The 16,191-nt window shown below is 40.0% G+C and overlaps 1 protein-coding gene across 1 annotated transcript; it reads right to left on the bottom strand.

Annotated features, from left to right (window-relative positions):
* Nucleotides 1-6,642: 6,642 nt before the first annotated feature.
* Neurod4 (neuronal differentiation 4) lies at nt 6,643-7,635 on the bottom strand. The gene has a single exon (XM_090356517.1). It carries the CDS (start codon nt 7,633-7,635, stop codon nt 6,643-6,645), a length of 993 nt encoding a protein of 330 aa, XP_090212643.1.
* Between the last annotated feature and the right edge of the window lie 8,556 nt (nt 7,636-16,191).

Genomic DNA, 16,191 nt, shown 5'->3' with positions numbered 1-16,191 from the left:
CCCAAGGCCAGTGCTCAGGACCTGAGTTCAAGCTAGGACTGGCAAAAAGTAAAACCAAAACCAAAACCAGCTCTTACAATAGAACCCTCAGTGAGAGAAGCCTAATCTCTCCCTTCCTAAGAGTTGTCTACATTTGAACTTTGTACATAATCTTTCCTGTGATCTTCTTCAAGCACAAAATAAAAGCCACACTTCAAGTTTTATCTGCTTATTGACCTGTTAAGATAGCCTTACATTGCCCAGTTCATGTTGCGTGTTCACACGCGTGTGCTTGCACACATAGGCACCAATATTTGATCTTTGCACTCAGGACCTTGGGCTCTTTCTTAGCTCAAGACTGGCATTCTACCACTTGAGTTGCACCGCCAACTTCCAGCTTCTTGCTGGTATATGGAAAACGTGAAACTCATCTCCCTCCCTCCCCCCAGCTTTTTGTTGATAATTGGAAATAAAATTGTCTTGGATTTGCCTGTCTGGGCTGGCTTTGAGCTTTCTATTCTCAGATCTCAGCCTCCTGAGTAGCTAGGATTGCATATGTGATCACTAACAACCAGTTTATTGGAGTTATTTCAGAGCCTTTCTTCTCTTGGATTCGGTTTCTCTTAGTATTGCCCATGGTTTTCTCTTAATGGTGGGACCCTGATACCAAAGGTCCATGCCTTTCTTCAGGTTGTCCCTTGGGGGAAAGACTAGGTCTTTTCTTCTCATATTTCTATTGTGGTGAGAAAACGGCTTGTGTTAAAGCATCTTTGAGGAAAAGGAGATTTCAAGACCTCCTTTCAGGCCTAACCCATGGCTCTGTTCCCTCTCCAATGCTAAACATTTCCGAATCCCCCCTGGTCCTCCATCTGTCTGCATGTGTCCTAGATCTCTCTGGGTAGGGATTAGATAACTGTGCCATTCTCCCCTCCTCATGCCCAGGGGTCTGGCAGGAGGGAAGCTGCTGGCTGGCAGCAGTGGGGTGGGCAGGAGCCAGGGGATAGTCTGTTCCAGGAGTCCCTGAGCAGCTTGCGGCTGTGATCTCAGTGGGCCAGCCATGTGCTCCCCTGCTCTGGATCTGCCTCAGCTCCCAGGGCAGCCCTCAGAGGACAGCATGCAGGCACAGAAGGAATGGTTGCTCTCATCTGGGTGCTCCTCTAAGTCCTCCCTTCTCTCAAACTTCATTCCTACCTCTCTGCCTCCATCTCTCCTCCCATTGTCTAGCCTCCAATTTCACTTATTACCGTTGCATTCATGGAGACTCTGTAGATGTGCCAAAAACGAAATCACCTACAGAGTATTTCCATTTGACTATAGAGCACATGCATATGTCTGTGTGCAACTTGTATGGGCTCAAATATGTCTTCAAATAAATTCATACATTCACAAGCATACACACATGTATACCTTCTTATGTATGTTCAGTTATCCATATGTTAGTATATCTATATACACAGAAAGTTAGAAGCATATAACGTCAGCATAGGTTATTTTTGTGGATAGTAAAACTTGCTGTATTTGTAATCAAGACAATAGTCACCGTCTCCCCCTTACTTCCTGGAGAGAGGAATAAAGGTAGTTAATTTTTCCACTTGACTTTTGGTAAATTTATTTCAGCAAACTGTTGATTAAGGGCCTTTTAGTTGATAAATATGCTGATCTAATCATCTCAAGAAATAAGTTCCTTGCTCAGCAAATGGCCTTCCAAATTGGTAACAAATTGAAAGCACTGTAGTTACTTAAATTAGCTCATCAGTGATGATGGCAAAATAACACCACAAACATCCAAATACCACCTTCATTCCAATATTCTGAAGTTCACTTTGCTTACACACCAGCTTTCATTTAAAAGCACTTATTTTTTCAATGTGTGTGGTTTTTCAACATATTGTTGCTCTGCCAGAGAGAAAAGGGACATTATCTATACACAGATATATGAAAATATTAGGAGGAAGTTCAAGTGCTAAATGGCAAAAGCATCTTATAGAAAACAAAAGTCCAGAGTTTCTCAGACTTTTTGTGTTCGTGTATTTATTCACACATTCCTTCATAGATTTCTACAATCTCCGGAGTCTTATTTGAAGACTACCTCAGTATGGAGAACTTGATTTTCTGATTCACACACTATAAGGTGCCCCCACTCAATAGCAATTTCCTCTTTCTTTCCTTGAGTATTTTACTATTGTATCTTAAATGGTTTCTTCATTTCACATTTAGACACTTCATCCATTCATTTATGGACATGTCAAACATAGTTGCTGCTATGTATGTTATGAAGGCTATAGGTGAGGATTCCTTTGATTTTATGACCAATAGTTGACTGGCTCGTATGCAAGCTGTAAGTAACCCTACTACAATTTTCTTTGCGTTTTTAGTATTTATGGTAATTCACTTTGGAAACTTCAGCCAACTGAGGGTTTGCAAGTTTAATTATCTAAATTAATTAAAGTATCTAAACTGATCATAATAATCCTTAGCCTCATCCCAGAAATTGTGTTTTACTTAGCCACAAAGAAAGGAGGAATTTACTAATCTAAAACAAACACAGACAAAAATGGAATTAGAATCACAGAATCTGTCCTCCCTCCAAGCTAATCGCTTGCCACACAAATCAGCAAATGTGTCCGAAACAGTTTCTTCTGTCAAGTGTTGTCACAGTGTTTGATGTACTCAACTCACTGATATTGAACATTAAATGGATGAAATCTTTCAGATTATAAACCTGTCATGAACAGTAAGTTATCAGTGTCCCTAATACTTAGCTTAGTATTTGGCCCCAAGGAAATTCTCAGTAACTATTTGTAAAATTTAATCAAAAGAGCTGGGTAATAGTAACTAATACCTATAATCCTAGATACTCAGAGACTGACACCTGAGGATCCTACTTCAAAACAAGCCCAGGCAGGAAAGTTCCCAAAGACATTTATCTTTAAATTAACCACCATCGATCTAGAAGTAGAGCTATGGCTCATTTGCCAGCCTTGACTGAAAAAAACAAAGGGACAGGCCCTAAGGTCAAGCCTCAGTATCAGCACCAAAACAAACTGACGCAAAATATCCTCTCGTTAAGAATACATGACCATTCATTTAGCATTGAAAAAGATGTTTAAAAAACACTAGAGTATATGATATAATGTTAGGAACTGCAATATTTTAAAGTTGGAGTTTGGTCATTTACCAAAACCAAGAATTAAATATTTTCATTAAAGATGAGCATTTCCAATATCTATGCTTAAGTATTAAAGCAACTTATAGAACTGTTTTATTATGATGTCACTTGTAAGAAAATGAAGAATGTAATTCACCTTAATATTTGTGCCTCACATACCTAATAAATGTTTGCCTTTTCTTTCCAGTCTTGAAGTGGGCTTGAACTCCAGGCCGAGGCACCATCTTTGAGCACATTTTGCTCCAGGTTAATGCTCTACCACTTGAGTCACAGCTCCACTTCCAGCTTTTTGTGTGTACGTGGTACCAAGGAATTGAACCCAGGGCTTTGTGCATGCTGGGCAACCACTCTACCACTAGGCCATGCTCCTGGCCCCTAAAGTTTGCTTTTTTGGGGGGGGTATGTCATGGAGCTTGAACTCTGGGTCTGGGTGCTGTCCCTGAGCTCTTCAGTTCAAGGCCACTTGAGCCACAGAGCCACTTCCAATTTTCTGGTTGTTAATTGGAGATAAGGGTCTCACAGAGGAGAATGAAGGAAAGCTTTGAAGACTGACAAGGCAACACAATGCATATTAACTCACAACTTTATTTCTGCTAGAAAAAAGGGAGAGAAAACGATCATTTTGAAACAAACACTTTGAACAATTCTTTGCTTGTCTGCAAAAGTCTATAGGAGTATAAAAACACCCTGATTTGAAAAGTAGGCTCTTTCTAAGCAGACTGAATTACTAATATTAATTCAATTATAAAATCCCTCAACACAGTCCCAAGAAGGCCCAATCACACCTGCTTCACATTCTCCAAAGATAGAAACAAGCGCCTCCTTCAGAATAATTCCAGTTCAATTTATGCTGAAGGATAAAAACATATCTAAATACCTCAAGTCGTTGCATAGTCATTCATCTATTGCTTCTTTTTGTAAAAACCATTACAAGTAATTCCACACTAACTTCTCCTTTCCTCTCATTCCAAGACTCAGTACATTCTAGCAAAACTAGGAGCTATTTTCCATATGAAGCCTTATAGAGGGTATACCAGTTCAGCTATGGGACACAAGGAATGTTCATAATAGAAAGAAATAAATTAAATAAATAATATCTAATAAATAACACAGACAACATTTAATATCTAATGCCAGAAAAATGCTAGCATTAAGACTAGCTCTATACTCCCTCCCAAAGGTAAGCAGCAGCTTCTACAGAAAGCACATGGATGGTTCTAGAAAGTATCTGACTTGCCTATTCCCACTCGGGGAAAGAGAGCATGATAAGGGAAACCATTTTGGTGGCTGATGGAGTTGAAGGTCTTTCTGCAAAGCTACTCTCCAGGAGATGTGCAAACCCTGGGTGCAAGGCTCAGCAGAGTAAGTGCTGCCAAAGCAACAAAAATAAAATAACTCACCATATAAGGAAATATGTGAGAAAGATAAAACAATAAAGTAGTTGGGTTGATTTTAGTGAGAAACTGAGCTTTACAAGAATGCTATGCTAATCTACCTTATTAATTTTGTTCGCTGTTCCTATTGGTATAGTCTGCATGACTAAAATCCTCTCTCTAGCAGTAGAATCTGATTCACTATTACGTCAGTTATAGTTTTGAGCCTACATCATTTTCCTGATGATTGGATAGAATCATAAAATTCCTCAAATCTCATTTATTTGGAAGAAAGATAAACTTGACCAGGTCAACATTAATACAAAGGAATGAGAAACTGCATAGAGAAATAAATATGCTGCTTGTTGGGTTAAACCTAAGATGGAGACACATACTAGAAAGAAAAGCGTTTATTGACGTTGGCTTTCATTTCTGAATCTCAACGTCTTGTTGCTTGCTGCGTCAACATGTAATGATATGTTGACTTTTGGAAGAGAGGAAGAAACGATAATAGTGGTGACGGCCATAAAGACGTTCTGTTATGTTTGAAAAGGGTCAAGTTTAGTCATTGCTTAATGCCTGTGCTTATGGAAAATATGATACTTTTGTAGCCAAAGGTTGGTAATTTAATTAAGTAAATGAAATTCATCCTGCTAGGGAAAATCTGGTGGTTTTCCTCTGAGCAAGTGGGAACCTTGAACTGCAGTAGATAGTGAGGCCAACAGCCATTTTATCACTTTATATTATGAAGTTGGGTGCTGTGTTGATTCTAACAGTATCTTACCTGTCATACTTTCCAGAGCTCTCTGATATGGAGCCTATGAATTGATCTAGATGACATCTCTGTGTCCCACTGATTATAGAAGTCTGAAATTTCAAGGGATTTTGTGCTCTGAAAGCACTTTTAAAAAAAATATATTATCAAGAATAAAATTGGCAGGAGGCCTCTATGATGGTTCTCATATCACATGAGAAAAATATGTTCAACTTCCATTCCAATAAGAAATACAGCTACCCTCTTAAAGAACATTGTTATTAGGTTGGGAGAAGGTCCTAACGGTACAGTGCTTGCTTGGCCTACATGAAGCCCTGGGTTCGATTCCTTGGTATCACATATGCAGAAAAAGCCAAAGTGGTGCTGTGGTTCAAGTGATAGAGCACTAGCATTGAAACAACTCAAGGACAGTGCCCAGGCCTTGAATTCAAGCCCCAGGACTGGCAAACAAAGAACACTGTTATTCACAAAGATGACCGACTTAAGAGTTTTATCCTCTGGAAGTTATGTATTTTAATTAATTTATTTAGATCTTGGCAGTACTTCACATTGATCTCAGACCCTCATGCTTGCTTGGCTGACACTGTACCAGCACTGTACCATGCTTCCAACCCTGCTTCTTGATGCTTATTTTGGAGATAGAGTTTAGTAAATGCTTCAGGCCTCAAACTATAATTCTTCAGATCTCAGCCTACTGACTATGATGATATGCATGAGCCACCAGAGCCTAGCTGAAAGCAATTTTTAGATAGAAACAGTGAAGATTTGCCATCAAATTTAAAGAAACTGCATCCTGTGAGCTAACAGGCACACACCATATGCTCCCTTAACCACTCCACACGCTAATTTTATGCACCCTATTTCCTGTTATAGCTTTGTTTCTGATTTCCTTTTTAACTAATGTATGGGTAATCACCAAATTTAGATGTTGTCAGGACTGCAAAAGTCTTTAGAAATCATTTAGACTTAGAGTAATTGTTTCTTCATATCCAATAAAAGAAAACAAACACCAATAGTGAAAAATAATTGGCAAATATTCAGTGAGTTTTGGGTGTCACTGTAATAGAGTTCAGGTCTCTTGTTACCACATGATTGGAAGTCATCAAATGATTTCACTTTAGGACCCTCGATAAATGAGTCAAAGAAATGTGAGCTGTTGATAAGAAGAGCAGAGGAGCAGAGGATGGGTACAGGAGGCCCTAACTGGTCCATGATTGTTAGATGAGATATACATATATCCCCAAGCCTCCTTTAACCTATGAATAGATGAACTGCATCTTCAGCTTGGCCACTTAGATCTTGGGCAACATCCCCACATCGTTCTTGGCAATTGTGCTCTCCGTGCCCTAATCAGTGAAGATGGTGTTAAGTTGGGTTCCAATGCCCTGATGGGGGTAGGAATCGTAAGACATGTCTATGGGAATGTCAAAATGGGGAGTACCAGCCTGAAAGGCAGTTGAGTGCGCCTGCCCTGAGCTTAGGCTTGCAGAAGGGTAGTGTGGCAGGAAGCTGTAGGATTTCTCCAAGTCAGGAGAACCATCTTGCTTTAAGGAGAAGTTCCCACTGATACTCAGGGGTGGAGTGAGGGGTCCCTCATAAGGGGGCGTACTGCAGTCAGGTGGCTGGCTCCCAAAAGGGGATTCTCCCACACTCTTGAAGACTTGAGGCTTCAGATGAAGAAGATGTGTTTCCATATGGCCATAAGGAGGACTGGGGAGTCCTGGGGATTGATAGGCAAAATTGTGACCAGAAATAGTAGCATCGCAAATAGATGATTTCTCCTCATGCTTCTCCAGCAGTGCAGACTGTGGTCCAAGTTGCAGACATCCAGCCACCAGGTTGCTTGTGGGCTGAGAGAGCCCTTTACAGAGCATCTCTACAAAGCCCTTTCCTTCAGGTGTCTGACCTGTCTCCAGGACTTCAGACAGAGCCCAAATGTAGTTTCTGGCCAGCCTAAGTGTCTCTATCTTGGAAAGCTTTTGGGTTTTGGAGTAACAGGGCATAACTCTCCTGAGGTTATCCAGTGCATCATTCAAGCCATGCATCCGGGTCCGTTCTCGAGCATTAGCCTTGACTCTTCGAGCCCTGAATCTCTCAAGGCGAGCTTTGGTCATCTTCTTTTTCTTGGGACCTCTTCGCTTAGGTTTCTCCCCATCTTCTTCCTCTTCTTCTTCGTCAATACTGTCATGTTCTTCAGTTAAGCTGCCAAGCATCCCGTAAACACCCGGTGTCCTCCCCTCCTCCTTAATCTCGGTTTGTGAGCTCAGGCCTTTGTCTGTCCAGGATGACGTGCTGGTCAGCTCCACCATCTCCTTGGATTTCATGTACGTTTTTGCCATTTTGGGATCCTAGAAAGTATAAGCAGCAAAACAAAATAATTGCTTTAAACATCTGCTTTTATATAAAACTAAACTTCATCTAGTTTTCATCTAGTCATCTTGCACATTTTATACGCAGATCAACGGCAGGAAATAGAAGGTCCACTTGGTTATTCATTACATTTTATTCTCAAATTCTTTGCCCCATAGATATTTTACGTAAAGTATTTGATATATAAGTTGAAACATACATTTTCCTTATTTCTTGCGATTCATAAACTCCAAGGAAGCATATAAGTGAAGCTTATAAATAATTATCCAAATGGGGAAATTACTGAATTTAAATTATGATGTAATTATAAATATAGGCTATGCATGTAAAATTATCATTGCAAAATGTTATGCATTCTAAACAGTTAAATCAATAAACTTGTGTTCCTACCACAAAACAAGTGAACAACTGTAGCAAAAATCATGCAGATTCATACACACTCCACACTGAACTTTCCATCTTGTGTTTAGAGACATTTCACATTCAGCTAACTTGTAATACCCCATGTTTCACCAGTGGTCTTGCCACTAGGTGCTTCAAGCAGCACCTACAAAATGTCCATACCACAACTTCCTAATGTTGCCATATGACCATCAAACCTTTATCTCATCACCACCAGAAGAGCATTTTCCTTTTTTTAAATAATAAAGTTCCTTTTTCTTGTCTTTAATATTAATAGTTTTAGGGGGGTGTTACTAACATGGCATCTTATAAGTGCAATCCAAGCTGACATATTGAATTGAAACCCCTTTGTACAACCACTTAAAGATAATTTTGTAAGGATAGATAAAGCATGGTATCTCAAAGGGTCATGTAAAGAATGGAGATTTATCCCTGATAATCAAATCTGCCTCTGTTTTGAAAAGAAAACTCTTTTTATTGTACATACATATCAACTATTAGAAAAAAAGCCACGACAGCAACTATTAGTTCAAGTCAGTGATCTACCAAATTTATCAAATTTAATGTAACTATTTTGAGATACCTTGTTAAAACATGAAAAAGTCAGGAATAAATGCCCTATACAGTAGGTGGAGGTGAACAGCAAGCACCAAAATAGCCTGACTATTTTAGTTCCCTAGCCTATATTCTTCTATGCAAAATTTTCGATTTAGAAAACAGAAGACCTGGCAATCTAGTAAAACATTTTGCATTCAATTTTGAAAGAGTTTGAACTGTCTTGAAATTTTTTTTAGCAATTGTAGTATATAGTTAACCAAATAAGAGTATCTGATAAAGCCATCAGGGCATTCAAGTTCACCAGCTAGTCTTTGAAACATTAAACCTTCCATCACCTTTGAGTACCAGAAAGAGGAGACAATGACAAATGTGTTTTTTTCCCTTTATCCTTGAAGCTTGAGCTTCAAATCAATAAATGCAGGGATTAGTGTATAGCTTTAAAAATATATAAATATATGATTTGATTTGTTTTGGGTAATTGGAGCTTGTTTTCCTTGTTACCTCATTTACCACCTATAAATAATTAATGCTACTACATTGCGAAAACAGCCCAGGTTTCATGTTAATCAGCACGGAAATTGTGTCAGCTTGACTTACTCACTTAATAAGGCTTTCTGGGTAAGCAGCTTTATTGAAAACACACATTGGAACCTATTGGTCAACGGGCTGCCCAGGCCAAGTCAGAAAATCCCACTTTTAATATGGATGATGGAGCTTGTGTGCTGAGCTGCACTTCTAACTCGGGCAGATATCCAGAGGGAGGGTGAAGGACCTAATTAACTTTCTGGTAAAGGAAACACAGATCTTCCAGAGGCAGGTGCACTCTGAGGCCAAAAAGTAGGGGGGGGGTGGGGAGTGTCAGAGTGGGCTTGGGAAACCTAATGCTCCCCCTGTGATTGTAATAACATTTGTGTGGTGTTTTAAAGTTTGCAACACTTTTGCATTCATCAATTTGTATGCTTCCTCTGAGGGAGGCAGAGAGTCTCATGGTCATTTTATAGCCAATTTGGGGTCAAGTCCTTTATATGACAGAAATGATAAAGAGCTGGTGATGCACAACAGAAATCCAATTCTGGCCCCAGATCCTAGGTTTTATTTTATTTTTGTCTTTTCTTTTTCTCTCCCTCCTTCATAATTACAAGAAGAAAGTCACTTCAACTTTGCCACATGTAGCTCAGTACAACTAAGTCAGTGACAATGCTTATCCAAATAAAGAATGGTTTCATGTCCTCTGAATTCCTTTTAACCTCATATTCCAAGATTCCTTTCTCTTAACAATTCATTGCTTCATTCCTTTTATCCTCTCTTTGTCTCAGCCTGCTCTGCCCCTCCTGGCATTCTCACCTTCATGATCATCATGGCATGGGATCATACACATATGGAGAAGAAAAGATGGAAGGAGAAGGAATATGAACCACCAGAGAGACTCCTTGACCTACATCTGGGTCTGAATACCAAACCTGATGTTGACATTTGGCATTTCACCATTCCTACAAAAGTGGGGATGGGCTCTTGTTGAGATCTGTCAGGAGTCAACTCCATCAAGAAATGGAGTTGAAAGAATAAAACATGCCACCTTTTGCCTTCAACATTTTTTAAATCATTTCTGTGAGATTCAAGGGGGTCTGTTTAAAATTAGATTGTTGATATGAAGAAAAAAAGGAAACAATTTCTTTGGCCAAACTACTGAAAAAGGCAATGAATGTTCACTTTTTTTTTCCTCTTACTCTCCATGGGGAAAGTAGAAGTGGCTCTGATTTAACATCTTCTGATCCCATAGGCACAAAGAGAATCCCCATGTATATGACGAACTACACAAACATGGAAGCTAGAGTAGCACAGCTGGAAACTCCAAGCCTGATTCTTCTATCTCTGCTTACTAATCCCAAACACATGCATGCTCTTTCTCCTCCATTTCATCTTTGATTAAACAGACAGCAGATTATTTTCTATTATTTTAAGTAAAAAAACATGTAGTTTTGAATTCTTCAAAGAGTATCCATAAATTTTATCTCAGGGCTTTAAATATATAATAACTATATATATATATGTGTGTATTTACTCATTCAAAATGTAAGTTATTTCCAGAGGTGAATATAGAAAATGAACTGCTTTGACTACTGTATCTCATTATCTGGATGCCATGTTGTGTGATTGGTTCAGAGGTTCACCTGACATTTTCTCTGCCCTTCTCAAATGCACTAGATGGCACAAAATTTGGTTCTGACAGTTTGCATTCAAGTATCAGCTCTACAACTTACTGATAAGTGGTCTCACACAAGTTTTATAAACCTTATCTGCTTCTGTTTTCTCATCTTTAAGTAGGAATAACAATAGCTTCAACCCATAGGACTACTGTGGGCATAGTATGACCACATATTCGAAGTAATTTGAATAGTGCCAAGATGTCATAAATTCCAAACAAATGTTAGGTATTATTATTAGTCTTGAATGACACTATGAGTTTCTCTGGACAAGAATAAGGATAATTATAATCTGTGTTTTGTATTGATTTTATTTTTTTTAATGGGGCTTGAACTCTGGGCCTGGGCACTGTCCCTGAGCTCTTCAGCTCAAGGCTACCACCCTACCCTTAAGCCAAGCCCCACTTCCCATTTTCTGGAGATTAATTGGAGATAAGAGTCTCGGGTCCTTTTGTGCCTAGGCTGGCTTTGAACCTTGATCCTCGGATTTCAGCCTCCTCAATAGCTAGGATTACAGGCGTGAGCCACCACACAAAAAAGTCAATGGCTCCATTTAAAAATTCATGAAAAATATCTCTTTTACCTTCCACACATATTATGCAAAAAAATATAAAAGATCTGATTCTGGGTCCCAGAATGTGGCCTAGTGGTAGAGTGCTTGCCTTGCATGTGCAAAGCCCTGGATTGGACTCCTCGCTACCAGATAAACAGAAAATGCCAAAGTGGTGCTGTGGCACAAGTGGTAGAGCACCAGCCTTGAGAAAGCTCAAGGACAGTGCTCAGGCCCTGAGTTCAAGGTCCAGGACTGGCAAAAAAAATCTGATTCTGTTGTAATTGATGAGAAAACCAGACCATATCTGTTGCCTCTCCTGGATTCACACAATGCTCCCATAAGGTCAGCTTCATAGCTTTCCTTCTGCCTTCTGATGGGCAGGTGCATTTGGCAGGATTCTCATTCTTAGCACACAGATTTTCATGTGCCTGAAGATTCTGGTGGCATAAAGATAGCTCTTGATATTTGGACCTGTTTGCCTTTTATAATCAATATGAGGACTAAGACTTGCCCAGACACCAGTGGCAGAGCTCAAGGGAGAATAGAAGCTTCTCTCAAGCAGTAGTAAAAAGCCAACTCTCCTCAGAGATAAGCAAAATAAAACTTTCTCTTTTTTTCCACCTAAATTTTTTCAAGGCATCAAAATGTTATCAGGAAAAAGTAGACTTGAGCCAGGAGTTTGGCCTAGTGGTAGAGTGCTTGCCTAGCATGCACGAAGACCAGGGTTTGATTCCTCAGTACCACATACATAGAAAAAAGCTGAAAGTGGTGCTGTGGCTCAAGGGTAGAGCTCTAGCCTTGAGAAAAGTCCAAGGACAGTGCTCAGGCCCTGAGTTCAAGCCCCACAACTGGCAAAAAAAATTTTTTTAAAGAAAAAGTAGACCAAACAAAATACCAATGGGGGAAGAAGAAACAGCAACAACAGTTCCAGAATTGAGGATTATAAATAGTTCAAGTGCCACATTTTGATGAAAGGAATGAAACTGGATTGGTCTTCAGTCGAATAGACATCTGAGTATAATGTGACCTTCTGCAAGTTAACCAACCTTCTCTGAGATGTGCTGGAAAAAGCAGAAAAACAAAGACTCTCTTCCATAACTCATTTATGAGCATAGAGGAATGATTTGAATTCTTTTACCCTGAAGGCAAAAATAGAAATAATGTTTATCTTTTCTATCTCATTTAGAAATTTAACTCTATAAAAACTCAGATCAACGTTAGGTTTGGTGATCACTTTAGTTTCATATATATATGTATACTGGTCAGTCCTAGGATGTGAACTCAAGACCTGAGTGCTATCCTTGGGCTTTCTCAAGGGTAGAGCTCTACCTCTTTTAGTCATAGCGCCATTTCCAGCATTTTTGTGCATGCTAGGCAAGCACTCTACCACTAGGCCAAACGCCTGGGCCGAGTTATATATTTCTATCTCATTAAAACATCACTATGAATCATCTTAAAGATGTCACAATTCCTAGAAACAATATCAGCTTTCAAAACACATAGGAAGCAGACTCAGTGGATATTGGGGATAGAATCAGCTATTCTGCCACACACACACACACACACACACACACACACACACACACACACACACAAGTTGATATTATAAAGTTAAATTCAGTCTTCCATTTAGGTTTTCAGATTTTCCCATTTACCTGTACAATGTAACAAGTTTTTCCTTCTTTTAGTTCCTTCAGTGAAATGTCAAGTATAAGTGATATTCTGACAGCTCAAAATACATATCTTTTTTTCCTTTTTAACCTGTTCTGGGGAAATATTTGCAAGTAGGCCAGTTGTGATTTCCCAGAAAATCACTGGGAGGCTGAGGCAGAGTTCTTCTTACATTCCCTCTAATTTCTTATTTGTTTTAGGAAAGATTTCAAATGGTGAGTAATAAGTAAAGGGTTCTGGAGTGTGTGTTTGCAGTGGTGAAACATCCTTAAAACTTGATAGTATTATTATATAAAAACTGCACCAAGTAACTTGAGGGTAGTCGTAAGAGGGGAAACAGGGAGAGCGGTGGAAGGCGGGGATGCTGATTGAGGTGCACTGGACTTATAACCTGATTTGTGGAATGTAATCTCTTCATGTAACTAACTTAATGATTAATTTTTTTCAAGTCTTATTGTAATTAGTGACCTCCTAATCCTATAACCCCAAGTCATAGTCAGACCAGAAAAGGGGACCATCCAACCCAGATAAACTAATAGCCTTGCTCAGTATCGCAGAAGGTGTACTTAAAACTAAACAGGAAACAAAACGGGTACCGACAAGTACCCACTAGGCTGTTCTATAAGCTGTTCTTTCTATCCATCCTGCTCTACTTTGCTATTCTTCCTTGATTACTAAGTGTGCATATACAGACACACGTACACGCACATTCTACCCAGAAATGTACATCGTGCTTCACTTCCGTAGATTCAGATCTTGTTAGCAAAGTTTGCTAATAGAAGTTTCTCAACTGTTTGATTTTCTCTCCATGTTGTGCAGCATACTATTCTGTTTTTCTCTTTCATCCTTTCCTTCGATCCTTCCTTCCCCCTCCCTTCCATCCTTCTTTTCCTTATCTCTCTCTTTCCTTCCTTCCTTCCTTCCTTTCTTCCATCTTTCATTTCTCCCTCCGTCCCTCCTTTCCTTTCCTTATCTCTCCTTCCTCCCCTTTCCTCCCTTCCTTTTCTCCCCCCTCCCTCCCTCCTTCCCTCCTTTCCTTCCATTTTTCCTTCTTTCCTTCCTTCCTTGCTTCCTTTTTTCCTTCCTTCCCTTCCTCTCTTTCTTCCTTTCTTTGCCAGTCCTGGGACTTGAACTTTGGCCTGGCCACTGTCCCTGAGTTTTTCACTCAAGGCTGGCATACTACCACTTGAACCACAGCGTTGGGGTAGTTTACTGAAGATAAGTCTCAGCGATCTTTCTCTTTGGGCTGGTTTTGAACTGCAGCCCTCAGATCTCAGCCCCCTGAGTAGTTAGGATTTCAGGCTTGAGCCATGGCCACCAAGCTGCATGTCATTTCTTAATTCTTCCATCAAAAACAAAGAAACTTTATGTTTTTTACTATTTTCTTTGCATATGTTTTTGGTGTGTAACTGGTCAATATAAGGCATAAGAAGGAAAAATATTCTTGATGATCTTTTTCGTCTGATTTCCCATCTGAAAGAATTGGAGGAAAGAAATTTCTCCCACTCCATTTTAATCATCCAAGAACTTTTAGCCAACCCAATAAGAGGGAATGGTGAAAATCCATTCTCATGACTGTCCAGGATCTCCTCCCAGCCCCTGGTCTATTTTTATAAGTATATACTAAATATACACAATCCTCATTCTATTTGTACCACCCTCTCAACCCCCACTCCACACACAGTTCTACAGGTCTGTGAACAGAATGGTGAACTAGGTTCATTATTTACAAATGCCTGCTTATTGGAGATTTTAACTTTTTGAGCTTTTTTCCCCCAATACTAGTAAAATGGAACAGTGGGTTTGACAGCAGTAGAAGGCTAATCAGTCATCTCTAATTGATAAAAGTGAGTCCAAGTATCCACGAGCTTCACTTGGGGTGATGGATTCTACAAAATTTCATACCATGATTTAAAAAAATTCATCTATATCTCTCAGCATTCTGAATCCCCCTTACTTGTAATAGCCTCAAATAGCCTTCTCCCCCCTCCCTCTACCCACAACACTACTTCACCCCAACTTCTCTCTAGGCCTATGACAACTTCCCACAGAAACTTTACTAGTCACTTCCCCGGCCCATCTGCTTGCTCACCTCAGCCAGTGGAAGTGTCTAAGGTTAGTTCTGTAAATCTGTGCTCTGAGTACTGTCAGAAAGGCAAAGTGTCCTGGACCACGCGAACTGGGGGGAAGAGCTGCTCTCAAAGATCCATGTTAAACCTGGTAGCTACCTCTCAGCGGCTCCTGAGGTCTGTTTCTGCGGAGTGTTCCTTATTCCACTTCTTTCTGTAGTTGTGATGGCCCTGCGGGACGCCTAAGGACTGATGGATGGGGCAGCTGCTTTGCTTCCCTCTCTTCAGGACCTCTTCTCTCTGGTTAGCTCCCCCACGGTGATGCTTTCAGGACCACAGCCTCTGGGCAGCTCCTGGTTGGAGCCTCTGACTTGGAGCAGTTTTGATTGCTCTTGCAGATGACCAGAGAGGGAGGGGCCATGCTGCCCACTGTCTAACTCCACCCCTTTCCCCGCTGAAAGACACGCCTACTTCAAAGGGCTCCTCTCTCAAGTCCAGCTTTGACACTGCCTGTTTGCTTGCTAATTTATTTGAATGACACTGGTGTGTGGAAAGGGGATAGAGGGTTTCCGAAGTTCAGGGGTGAAGAAAATGACAGCTGGAACCCTTTATGGTTAAAAAGGTTGGAAGTGGAGCAGGGTGAATAGAATAGAGAAAGAAAACTAGAGACAGACTCAGGGTGAACTGAAAAAGACAAAACTGTGGACAATGTGTGAAAGGAATTCAAAACTAAGAAAGATACTTTTCAGGAACACAGCAGTGTGTTCATGTGTGCACTCATGTCCCTTTCTCTCTCTCCTTCCTTCCTTCCTTCCTTCCTTCCTTCCTTCCTTCCTTCCTTCCTTCCTTCCTTCCTTCCTTCCTTCTTTCCCTTTCTTTCTTTCAGAGTTTAAAAGCAGAAGGAAGAAGTATCTGCCTCATACTAGTTTTCAGCATGTCAAACTTGTTCCCATTTTAAACTCTTGGGTGAGTTGGTGAATTTGTTATACAGTGTCTTCTATTCATTTGAAATGTATAAAAATAGAAAAAAAAACAAGTAGAACCCTTCGCTTGAAGGGTATCAATCAG

Source organism: Megascapheus bottae, chromosome 2, assembly GCF_031878675.1.
Source record: "Megascapheus bottae isolate mThoBot1 chromosome 2, mThoBot2.hap1, whole genome shotgun sequence".
Classification (NCBI taxonomy): domain Eukaryota; kingdom Metazoa; phylum Chordata; class Mammalia; order Rodentia; family Geomyidae; genus Megascapheus; species Megascapheus bottae.
This window is presented reverse-complemented; position numbering and strand designations above follow the sequence as displayed.

Coding starts and splice junctions, on each gene's coding strand:
- Neurod4 (XM_090356517.1), bottom strand. CDS start 7,635: ATGGCAAAAACGTACATGAAATCCAAGGAGATGGTGGAGCTGACCAGC.